Source organism: Canis lupus, chromosome 23 (genome assembly GCF_003254725.2).
Source record: "Canis lupus dingo isolate Sandy chromosome 23, ASM325472v2, whole genome shotgun sequence".
Taxonomy (NCBI): Eukaryota; Metazoa; Chordata; class Mammalia; order Carnivora; family Canidae; genus Canis; species Canis lupus.
In genome coordinates this window covers 28369011-28381712 of record NC_064265.1, presented here as the reverse complement: position 1 = coordinate 28381712, position 12702 = coordinate 28369011, and the positions used below count along the sequence as shown (strand labels likewise).

The window sequence follows — 12702 nt, the reverse complement described above, 5'->3', positions numbered from 1 at the left end:
CCCAATAGGAGGGCATGTACATCTCTGAGAATTTGGCTTGGGTTTTGCCAGCTGTCTAGGATCTAGGCAGGGAAGATATATATATATTTTGGTGCTAAGCTAATTGGCCCAGATGGGCATAATTAAGACCATAATTTGACAGGAGGAAATAACCAGCCTGAGCGATTTTTTATTTCCCATAAATGCAAAAACTAGAGCAAGTAAAAGTACTGTATTCCAAATCATACTTAATTAATATGGTAAAGGTACTTTTAAGCTATAATCAGAAGGTCTCCTGGGTAGCTAAAAACTGAAATACTATTTATCATCAATTCAGGGATTTTATGTGGAACTTGAGAAAATATTGCAACTTGCTTTGATGTATTTTTTTTTTTTTTAGTAAGAGACAGTTGTGCACTTTGTTTCATGCACTGTGCAAAGTTCTTTGCTTACCATCTAATTTATTCTTCCCTCGATCCTCGAAAATCGGGTATTATTCCCATTATGCAGATGAGGAAACTGAGGCTTGACAATAATTTTTTTTTGCCCCAGTTCACACAGCTGACAAATGGCTAGAAGTGGGGAAAAAAGACAAAGTCTGGCTTCAAATTTCTTTCAGGTACACCAGTGGCTTCCAGGCTTGTAGATCTTTTTTTAAGTGTTTATGGATATTCCAGAAGCTTTCATCATTCTTCCTTTGTATATATTGGAGGTAACTTTACCCTGAGTTAGAGAAAAGTACTGAATTATAGATTTTTTGTAAAGATTTTATTTATTTATTCATGAGGGACACACACAGAGAGAGAGGCAGAGACACAGGCAGAGAGAAAAGCAGGTTCCATGCAGGGAGCCCAATGCGGAACTCAATCCCAGGTCTCCAGGATCATGCCCTGGGCTGAAGGCAGTCGCTAAACCACTGAGCCACCAGGGATCCCCTAGACTGTTTATTCAAATACTATTTTATTCACCTCAAGTGTATGGAATGACTTGCCTCAGTGGAGGCGTGCAGCATTTATGGAGGGGCATCTGTCAGTTGTCCTTCCAAGAACTTGCTGATTAGCTGCAAAGCATGCAGTAAGCTGACAGCCTCCAACTGCAGGTTTGAGGATCTGCTAAGCAGGAAGGGATAGTGAGGCACAGCGTTTCTGCCCAATGTAGTATTCTTCTGTGGGCAATCTTTGATCCAGAACTCTCCACTAGGTTGACTGAGGCTGTCTTGAAGCCATAATAAGGTCTGGGGCTCTTCCTACCCACTCCTCCTTCCTTCCTGCTCACATCTCACAGATGCCAGAACTGCATCACAATCTGGAGAGTCTCTTTGCTCACTCTTGATCCCACTCTCATTTTTCTCTCAACAGAAATTACCCTCAAAACATCGCCTACTTTTCTCTTTTAGTGTATGCTTCTCGGAGGATCCAGCCAATAAAACCACTAAAGAGTTATTTTCACATACAGACTTTACCAATCCTGTTATAAGAGTAATCCACCAATCAGCATTTGCTCACACTCTGTCTTATGTAAAGTGTGGTCATGCATTCCATGGGGAAACTAAGCTGATGCAAACAAAAGAGACAAGTGTGTACCTATTAAACGGACTATAGACTTCATAAAGCCGCTTTATTCCCACTAAATGTGTACACTTAGCAAAACATGAAGGAGTCTGAGAGGGTTACCTTCTGGTGATATGACTACTTCTATTAAATTAAATACTGTTCTATGGATAGTACAGAAGAAGAAAACCAATTTTTTGCATGGCGGTGGCTTACATTAGAGATTATTTAAATGGAAAGGTATCTATAAGGGAAGAGGCAGTGGCTAGGGGACTCAAAAAGCATGCATGGAGGATTTCTACTCCCATGTCTCTGACACTTCTCCTTTATTTTTTCCTCTTTCCAGTATCCATCTGGTAAAATTAGATTACCATCTCCCTCAAGAAGAAAGAGTAAAAATTATAGGTGAACACCAATGCACACAAGTTAGCCTCTCCTGCCAAATTGTTATTCTACTATTTCCCCAACTGAATCCATCTTTGCAAGAAATGTATGCTGCTTTTGACAAAAAGCATTAGTGTTCTTATGGAATTGTTCCACCAATTTAATCATTTATTCAATAAATGTTTACCAAGCACCAACTCAGAGCCAGTCACTGTGCCAGCAGATGGGAATAAAATGAACAAGACAGATATAGTCCATGCTCTAGTTGAGCTTAGAGTTGAACTCAGTCTTTTCAAACTTGAATGCGCATACATATCACCAGGATTTTGCATCTTCTGATCCAGTGAGCCTAGGGTGTAGTGTCTAGGGTGTGGTCTGAGATTCTGCATTCCTAACAAGTTCTCAGGATACTAGTGATGACAGTCCTCAGACCATGCTTTGAGGAATGGACTGGCCAGTTGGTATTCAGCTGCTGTGCTGTGACACAATTCTATATTGAGAATACTTCTCAGGGGTGCCATCAAACTGGGATCAATGAATATTGTCCATATAACGGGAAACACATACTTTTATCATGATGCCTATTTAGTGGAATTTTGAGTTGTGAGATCAACATTGTAAGAGTATGATTTATTAAGACTAAAAAGTGAAAAGTAAGAGGTATGGAATAACATCAAGACGGCTGGATGCCATTCTGGGAATAGGTAAGAATGAGGCCTCTGAACACACTCGCACAATTGGGGCACTAACCTGCTCTCATCATCAATGACACAGAGCTAATGGGGCTAAGGGAAAAAATTCTTTTAATTTTCCAAAATTTGCTTTTTCTTAACCAGTAATCACTTTCTAGCCCTCTCTAGTATAACCACTAAAATTTCTCATCATGAACACTATGTACACACAAAAGTTATCTCCAAAATGTGTAATTTCACAAATAAAAAGAAGCCAAATATATAGCTAGAGTCCATATATTCATAAGCAACCACTTATGTCAACTGTCAATTATTATCTCTTAGGCATGGGGTTGTGAGGAGATGGAAAGTGGAGGGAATAAAAGGAGCTCATTTAGTTCTAAAATGTGTGAAGCCAGGAAAGGCCATGTAGGGTCAAGCTGGAGAGAGGGGTTGGGTTTGTTTGCTTTTCCTATATTCAAAAGAGAAAATGAATCTAGCTATAATAAAAAGGGTAAAGTCACTTTGCTCTCTCTACAACTCCAAATACCCAAGTACAAAATGTAGTGAAAGACTGAAGGCATCTTAAACTCATCTACAAACACGTACCTAGCTGGCTAATCTTCAATAGTTAAGAACTCCCATTAATAATTTAAAGGAAAAAAAACCCCATAATTTAAAGGAGCCATAGCCAGGAGAGAAACCAGGACAGGCCAAGGGGTTAGCAGGAAAGACATGGCTAGGTATGTAGAGTTAGTTCTACTACACATTCCTAAAAATGTGTTCTTACATGTGGATACGAATGCACAGAAATAATGAGTCTATAAAGAACCCTTCCCACAATCTCAGAGCCAAGTCTAACTGGGGAGCTGCAAATGCTGGCAATGTGACAAACATCACTGTCTGCAGACAGCTGTGGGAAAATGGACTTTTTAAGAATAAGTCAAATTCATTATAATGCTCACACATAGACATGCTACTCTGAAACCTGACAATCACTTTGAACCTTTCTGTAGGTTTCCTATTTTCCTATTTTGAATTTTTTCTAAGCGAGAGAAGTCAGTGGAAAATGTTGTTAGTCATGAATGACAGAAGGTACTAGATACCGCTGCCACAATTCCTTGCCAGAAAGGTTTTTTGTTTGTTTGGGAGATGTTATTTCACTGCAAAGAATGAAAGACTCTGACAAGTGAACACAGGGGGTGGCTAATACTGCCATGGCCCTCACTGCCACGAAACAGCCCCTCTGCAAAGATCAGAGAAGACAAATTTAAATTCCTATCACAAATATCTAAATTAAAGCCTGGCCTAAACAAACACCAAAGGAAAATATTTCAATCCCTTTAAAAAATTAGCATATGAATCAAAGATGGTTATTTGACTGGAAGCAAACAGTATCCAATATAGCTCTATTAGTTTTCTGTGACAGCTTCACTTCCTTTGGGCATCGGAATGATATTCTCTTGGTGGTAGGTGCAGGAGCCCTGAGCACAACTGTGAAGCTTGCATGAATGGAAAATAATTACATCAGCTAAAGAAAATTCTACTATGGTATGTCCAAAGTGCTGTCTGAAGCTTCCATTAATATAAGGCTTTAGTCTATTATAGTTCGTAGTCTCTCTGACCTTAAAGCCATGATTAATGCTTACTTAATTTTCTGCTTAATTGGTTCATTCCAAACATGACCCATGACAGGCCCAGCAAGGCCATTTAAGCATGCTCTCTGGCCTACCAGCAGCACCTTTAGTTTAATAACTACTGTATAATTAATATTGGGCTAAAGGATGGAGCATAGAATCACATACAGCTTTCACAGGAAAGAAAATTATTTTGAGATGTCCACAGGTGCTGATTTTCTATATGAGTAACTGATGCTCTGGGGGACTGATTTTCCTCTTATTTCTATCATGCCTGTTTAGGCCACAATAGTGAAGTGACAGGTTGGGCAGGTGTTATTCTGCATCCATTTCAAGTTTTCAAATTGGATAGAATCCTTAAGTTTCAGTTAAAGGCACCTACCCAGCTTCTCATGTGGAAGGAACACTTCAATTCTTAAATATGCCTCAATGTGGAGAATCAGCACATTTTTACTCAATATTAGATTCATTTTAATTATCCTCAAGAGCTGAGGAAATTAGAGAGTGTCTGCTGGAGAGTTTATTCTTGGGTGTAAATACAAGAGTCAGGTGGAAACATTACCATGCAACACAAATGTAACTCAGTGGAATATGTGACAAATCTGAAATAAAACCACCATCAATTTATATTTATGAATGAAGTCTTTAAGATATCTAAAGCTCTGGAAGTGATGGGACATCTAGGAATATAGAAGTGACCCCCAGCACTTAGTCTTTTTTGAGGACTGATGAGCCAAACAGCTCTACCAGCTTCTCTGGGCTGAGTTTTGGTGTCTGGGCTGTTAGTTCTTGTGCTAGTATGTTTGGGCTGCTTTCAGAGGACACAAGGTCATGTGACACTTGCTGGTATGGGTTCCTGCCACACCAGTGTGCCACCTCCAACTATAAAGCCTGAAGAGAGGAGCTAAGGGATTCTAGTCCCTCATCTTTAATTTTCCTCTGGAGAGAAGACCCCAAAACTGTTAGCATTCCTTGTGGAAGGCAATATTGCTCAGTTGACACTAGAAGAAAACTCCATGATCACTATCTGGACCAAGGACTTTGTGTCCCAAGTAATACTAGAGATCTTCCTAGTTGACCTTCTACCTCCACCACCTCACCAGTCTCTCTCAGCCATTCGTTAGCTAAAGTACAGACTGAGGCACTACTCTCAATGTTTTTTTTTCCCCTTTCTTCTTAACAATGTTCTTTTTATTTATCAAATTTATTGAGGTATAATTGATAGACAATAAAATGCACTCATTTAGAGCAGAGAGTTCAGTAAGTTTTGACAAATATATACATCAAGGTAAACCACCACCACAATCAAGGTATCGACTTTTTCCATCACCACAAAAGGTTCCCTTGTGTCCTTTGAATCAATTCGCAATTTCCAGACCACCACTGGTCTCATTGCTATCACTACAGATAAGTGCTGCTGGTTCTAGAACTTCACAGAAATGCAATTGTTTAATATGAACTCTTTTGTTTGTGGCTTCTTTCACTCAGCACAATATTTTTTATATTCATTCATATTGTTGTGTGTATTGATAGTTTGTTCCTTTTCATTGCCAAGTAGGATTACATTGTATGGATAAACTAGAAGTTCATTTACCCATTCATCTATTGGTTGACACTTGTTTCTAATTTTTGGTACTACGAATAAACTGCTAAGAACATTTGTGTACAATCTTCTTAGAGACATGTCTTAATTTCTCTTAGGTAATTATCTAGAGGTAGAACTGCAGAGTCAGTTGATGTTTTCATTTTAAAAACTAAAATAATAAGGGACACTTGGGTGGCTCAGTGGTTGACCATCTGACTTTGGCTCAGGTCATGATCCCAGGATTCTGGGATCAAGTCCTGCTTCAGGCTCCCAGTAGGGAGCCTGCTTCTCCCTCTGCCGATGTCTCTGCCCCATTCTCTGTGTTTCTCACTAATAAATAAATCTTTAAAAATAATAAAAATGTATTGTTGTGTAACAGAGTTCAAATCACATTATTTCCACTTGGACACTTAAAGGGAAGAGATGATACCTTAAGTCACAGAGCAGCTGATAACTACAAAGGGCATGTAGACTTCCTATGGGCAAGCAAAGGACAATCCCTCTGAGGTCAGAGCTTTCTTGGAGCACAGGGAAGGGGCTGAGGAGTCACTCAAGGAGTAGCTAAAAGAGTACTTAAATGATAACTGGTCAGGCTGTGGGTGGGCAGCCAAGGCCTACTTCAGTGAACCCTTAGCACCTGAACAGGTGGATTGAGAGCCATGCTCTGTCTGCACCATGTTCATGAGCCTCAAGCTCCTTCAGCTTTGTAAGAAACCCTATTCTGCAACTCAGTTGGAAGCTGCTGAAAATAAGGCTAAATGCAATGAAATTCCTGGCAGAAATTAATGTGTAAGAAATCATCAGCATTACATATACGGGGGTTAGGTAGGGATAATTTCTTTAATGTTCCAGTTGTGCTTTCTCATTTGAATATAATGGTTATCTATGACTTTGGCTAGATTAAATCAGCTGTAGCCAACGAAATGCATACCAAATGTAAATAACATCTTACTTTGTTTTCTTTCTCTGCAACTAACTCCTCACATCCCAGAGGGAATTTTCCAATTCAACATCAAAGACTGATTACATTTGGTATAAAAGCTTCAAAAAAAGACTGTGTAATTTTATTTTACATATACATGCTAGATAAAAAATAAACAAATAAAAACTTCCTCTAGGTGCTGAAAGTTTGGAGTCAAATCTTCTAAAAAGCAAAGAGAATGGGGAAAATAACCACTGCAAAATTCATCAACAAATTAAAGTTTCATATCCCAAAACTTCACTAGCTATATGATCACTAATAATCTTGTAGTTGCCCATAATTCTAATCAATCACCAACTCAAAGGTTACGTTTTTATTGCTCTAAGTTTCCCTTTTCAATTTAGAGAACTATGAACTTAACGGGAAGGAAAAATAAGGGGAATATTTAACATATTTTACAAGGCATTTGGCTCGACTAAAACCACAATGTGTTTTTTTGATCTGATGGCTTATTATGGGAGACCTAAGTAGTGTTTCCTTATAGCATAAATTTCCAGTTTGGCTAGTAACTCAATATCTGGTCTATCATATTGCAATGTCCACGACAAAAGACAAAGGGGGACATCAGCATTAGTCTCCTGGTAGTAGGTGCAACCTGTGGTCAGGGCTAGCTTAGGAGTAATTTGACTAATACAGGCCACAAAAATTAGCATAGAGACACACAAAGAAAAGACTCTGCCTTTTGAAAGTCCAATTCATTTGTCTGATTCTGGAGAATCTATTGTTCCTACTCAACACCTTTGGGGAAAATGGAAAGGGTGCTGTTCTATAAAGCAGGCACTTTTGAGTTCTTAAGCAAATTATGTAATGTCTTTGGTTTCTCATGTATGAAATGAGTAGGAAGTACTTTTCCTACTTGAGACCCAGAGGCTGGGCCCAGACTTCTTGATCCTAGACTACCCACTCAATATCCTGTTCTGGGGCTTCCTCTTTATACAAAGGGATGGCCCTGCCTTACAGCAAAGCACAAGCCATCCATATCAAGTGCTATCCAATGGCCTCTCAGTTTTATATTTTTGGAAAGGCCTATGGGATATTTCTGTGCTTACAAATTTTACCTTTGGAAAATATTAGTATTGTATAGAAATACCCGAAAAGGATCCAAGATGCAAATCCATCTGATAAACCTATTTGTTTGTCAATAATACCTGTTATCAGATGGCTTCCATCATTTGAAAAGTTGGCAAATGCCAACCTAAAGAGCTTCAGGTGCTAGTTTCCTTACAGGTGAAAGCAGCAGCACAAATTCTAAAAGATCTGTAAAGAAGACATCAAATGCAAATTTGGGCTGAGATGACCAATCAACCCAAACTTCACTACCTTCACTCTCAGTTTGGAAGGAGAACTACTGCCCAAGAGAGTTGTTACACCATTGTGTAGCCATGAGGATGCACCTCAGACCTCCCACTATAAGGAGCATAATTGGCCAAGGGTCTTAAGGCTGTGTTCTGTAATCTATCCCTGCATTCTCTCAGAGGCCACTACCACTGCTAAAGTGCAGCAGGGAAACTAAGGCAAGCCCCTGATGGCTGACTTTGCTTAAAGACTTCCTGATGTCTTGGTTGCCTCTGTTTGCCTGGCAGACTAGTACACATCCACCAAACCTGTCTTTTCATTTGTAACATGACTTAAATCATGGGTTGGTGATTCTCTCAGCCTTTTCCAGCTCCTTTCCTAATGCCTTTCATGCAGACATTTTCCCTAATATCCTTGCACTTTTACACCCATCTTGACAACTGCTTCTTGGAGGGCAGTCTAATATATCATTCATTCATTCATTCATCCAAGAAATATTTATTGAGTGCCAGAAAATATTCCTGGCACTTTGTCCTAGGCACTGGGGAGGGTGGTACAAGACTGAGATGGCCCCCATGGTCATAACCCTCCCCCCTAGGGTAATAAACTGTTTCCCTTTCTTTGGCTCTTATTATGTGTTGGGCACTGAGGTAAGAGCACATCATATGCCCACTCTCATTTGCTTTTCACAGCAACCCTTAAAGGAGGTATTATTCTTATTCCATAGATAAGAAAACTGAAATCTACAAAGTTGCCAGGGGCTTCCCTGACGGGGACAGCTTTTGACTCCAAAATTCATGTTTTTAACATTAAACTATGCTATCTCTCTCCTATTTGGGTAACAGCTCTGAACACTTTTCTTCTGGCAAGGATTGCACATCCGTATAGTTGATTTTCCAAACTGGACTTCATTTGTTCACTTTTATGAAGGCCAGGGAAATCACTAATAGAAGGAGGAAACAGTATTTCAGAGCATTCATAGTCCTACACCATTACAATGTCCGTTAATAATAATATTGTTTAACTCATGCAAAAGTTTCTCACTTGGTGTGAGTTTCCAACTCATTTTCATCTATTACAAAGATAGAAGAGGACAGACAGTCCTTTGGCTTCTCTGCTTTTTATCCTGGTCCCAGTTCATCTCTGGCAAACTGATGAAAGGTGGTCACATACATCCAAGGCTTTTCTCAGAGGCCAGCCAAGCCTACCAGACGGTCAGCCACACCAACCCATGTGTCAACCCTTCTGAATACTGATGTAAACTCATACCATGATCTCCAAGGTCAGTTAAGGTGTCTTCTATACTTGATTCAAGTGGGTCAAGGTCCAAGGAAGGAATGGGCTGAGATTCAGGTAGGTTCTCTGAAGTCAGGTCATCAAATTCCTTGTGGAAGGTAATTAACAGTTGATGAGAAGTTGATAGAAGGAAACAGCATTACCACAAATGAAACAATATTGTTTAGAAAACTATGTAGAAATAAAAGTCTGTCTAATCCTCTCCCTTAAACAGGATTCCACTTTCAAATTTCAGAAAGGCAGGTTGGGATAAGAGAAGCAGCCTTGAACCAACTCAACAGGTGACCTTGACCTTCCGTGGCATCTGTTTCAGAGCCATGACTAGGATGAGGCAGGAGGAATGCCCAGGTACACAACTGAAGGAGGTACTCACTTTCTGGCTCATGCAAGAGCAGTCATGATCAGCAGCGAAGAACAAATACTCCCTACAATTCTGCATCAAGGGTACCACATCCATCTCCCCCTAGTTCAGCCCTGCTCAGGTTCCTCATCTCAGAAGTAGAGCTGTTTGGCTTGGATGACTTCCAAATTCTCATCTAGCTTTAACAGTGCTATGATTCTGTAAACTCCAGTTTCCTAAAGAAAGAGATCTAAGAGGCCACATGAAAGAATTCACACTTCAAAAAAAAAAGTAAAATTCCTCAAATATATCAGTAGGTATTTCAATAGATCATTTTGCTTTTTTTCCCCCCCGGATTTGTGTGTGTGTGTGTGTGTGTGTGTGTGTGTGTGTTTGCAACCTAGAGCTAATGGTGAACTGACCTATTTTCCTTGATAAGTGGCTTTCATGGAGAACTACTCCAAGAGACTCTTCTTATTAAAAACAGAAGGGAAAGCTCAAACTAATCTTAATGAATAAAACAAAGCCATGGTACAGCATTTGTGAAAATACAGTCATCAAATATTTTTAAGAAGTCCAGTGTTTGTACTGTATGATTGCTGTAGGAGGTGAAATTGATTTCAAATTTCAAAGGATCACTGATAGCACACAGGCAACTTTAAGAACAAAGATTGCATGAAATGTGTTTTCACTTCTACTTCAGAAATTATTGGAAAATAAGTATTTGGACCCTCAATTGACTTTGATTTGCTGAGGTTCTCTTTGAAGAGAAGAGATAGAATTGTTATAATTGCTTCTATTAGAAAGGACTTGCTCTGATCTTTGATCTCCTTTACTATTTCATATATGGAGAACTGATGTGTTACACACTTCTCACAGAAACCCAGTTTTGGCATCATCACAACTGTGTGTGTCACAGGATAAAAGAAAGACCAGGCTTATTTTGTACATTATGGAATCTAGTTGTTTTAAAGCTACCATCCTTTAAAGAAATGGTGCCTATGATTCCATGTCCAACTATGCTTCCAGATTTCAAAGCTCAAATTCAGCCAAGCAGAAAATACATGCCAAAATAAAAGGTCCTGTTAGTTAGGGTCTGGGAAACAAAACAAGCCATTCTCCTAAGTGCCTCAAAGAATTTTTGACATGTTTAAGAAATAGCAGAGCCTATTTTCTCCCTTAACTCTGATTTTATCTCATACCACTGCTTTTGATAACATAAAGCACTTCATATCAGCTGAGAGAGAGGACAGAGAAGAGAGCCCCAGTGAAATTGGGAAGAATTTAAATCATAAATATGTGTATGGGCAGAGACAGGAGCATTTTCCTCTTTCTTCCTTTTCTCCTTATCACGTTTTTCTTTAGCTTCTTGCATCTGATTAATCCAATTTCTTTCTTACATTTTATTTCCTCTTTTCCAGCTCACTGATGCCTTCCCTTGAGATATTTAAAACCCTTCAGTCCCTCTGCAAAGTATTTAGCTTCCCATTTTCTCTCTCTTTTGTTCTTTGAATATCATTAAACCTGCCTCACTCTGTGCCAGTGAATATGCTTAACCGCCTCTTTTTCCTGCCTAGCCTCCTCTCTTCATCCTCCTCCTGGGGTGGACAAGAAAGCCCCAGGTCACTTTTCCTTTACTTCCATTCCCATTAAATGCTTTTTTCCTAAAGAGTCTATAAGAAAGTCTGTTAATCGGTAGCTTTTCCTGGTCTTCCTTCATCTGAAGGTGAAATGGCTTTCAAGAGCCTCACTTTCTGTCCATTATTAATCAGTGTGGTCCTGGATGAGCAGCATCAGAATCACCAGGAGCTTTTTAAAAATTCAGCATCCCAAACCCCACCCCAGACAAACCAAATCAGAATCTGCCTTTTAACAAAAACAATAGGTGATTTGGGTGAATTTTGAAATTTGAGAAGCATTGCTATAAGCCATAAGAACTTAGAGAAGAGCCAGTTGGATTGTGGACTTGTGAGGTCAAAGAGGATTTTCCTAAAGAGAAAGTGACATTTGAAAGTGAGAAGGTGGGATGCTAATGAGGGGTGAGATGGAAAGGCTGATATAATTGCATAAAACAGGGCAAGATACCTGGGGGGTTAGGGAAGTGCCGAGCAACCCAGTCTGCAAGACTGAACCAGCTAGAAGACCCAAGCATCTGCTGGAGCATTTCCTGCCCCCATCAATATGCAAACTTAAGAAATGTACTTCTGGAAATCTCAGGGCCAAAGATGTTGGCAATACTAAATCAAAGATCAAAGAATGAGCCAACATCTCTGGACAAAATAGCATTAGGCACTTTCCCTCTTGTTGCTCCCTTTGCTCCTTGCTGATGGAAAGGGGATGGAATTGAAAATAACTACATAGACACCAGGAAGTTGTGAATTGGGACTTCATGAAATCTTTATGAAATCCTCACTTTCTTCAACTGAATTGAGCCAAGATCTCAACTATCCTGTGGGATTATCCCATGTTCTGAGGGATAATATATAGTTAATAAAATCTCCCGAGATCCTGCCTGCCATTATGGTTTCAGTTTTATCTTAAAGTTACTGCAGGATCCCCAAGGACCCTGGTTTAAAAAAGGACAGGATCACTTAGAGAGTAGTTGTTTAACACTGACAGCAATCACATCAGAAATGAAAAAGAACACATAAATTATTACTTTGAAAGGTCAATGAAGGAAAGCAAAAATGTCAAGTAAATTATCAGACATTGAAATGTAAAATCATATTTGAAACTACATTTTTATTTGCCTTACAGCAACTTCAAGAATAAAGTTATTTAGGTCTTATAAAACAAAATATTACCACATCTGTATTTCTCAAATTCTAATCTCTGAGGATAACATCCTTAGAAGCAGGGATCCCTGAACCTTCCAGAAAAAATGTCCCAGTTTCTATTAGATGATTCAACAAGTAGTTTTACACATATTGACAAACAGAATTTCTATCATCATGCCAGATTCCTTCTAAGGATCTGTGGAAA

General features: G+C 39.2%; 1 protein-coding gene across 19 annotated transcripts in view; it reads right to left on the bottom strand.

Moving 5' to 3' along the window:
* Positions 1-12702, bottom strand: part of NEK11 (NIMA related kinase 11) — a 253722-nt gene that overhangs the window by 130548 nt on the left and 110472 nt on the right. For all 19 annotated transcript variants that reach the window (XM_035705157.2, XM_049099933.1, XM_049099937.1 and 16 more), the window contains one exon: positions 9354-9468. In XM_035705157.2, coding sequence (XP_035561050.1) covers positions 9354-9468 — 115 coding nt within the window. The remainder of the gene's footprint in view (positions 1-9353; positions 9469-12702) is intronic.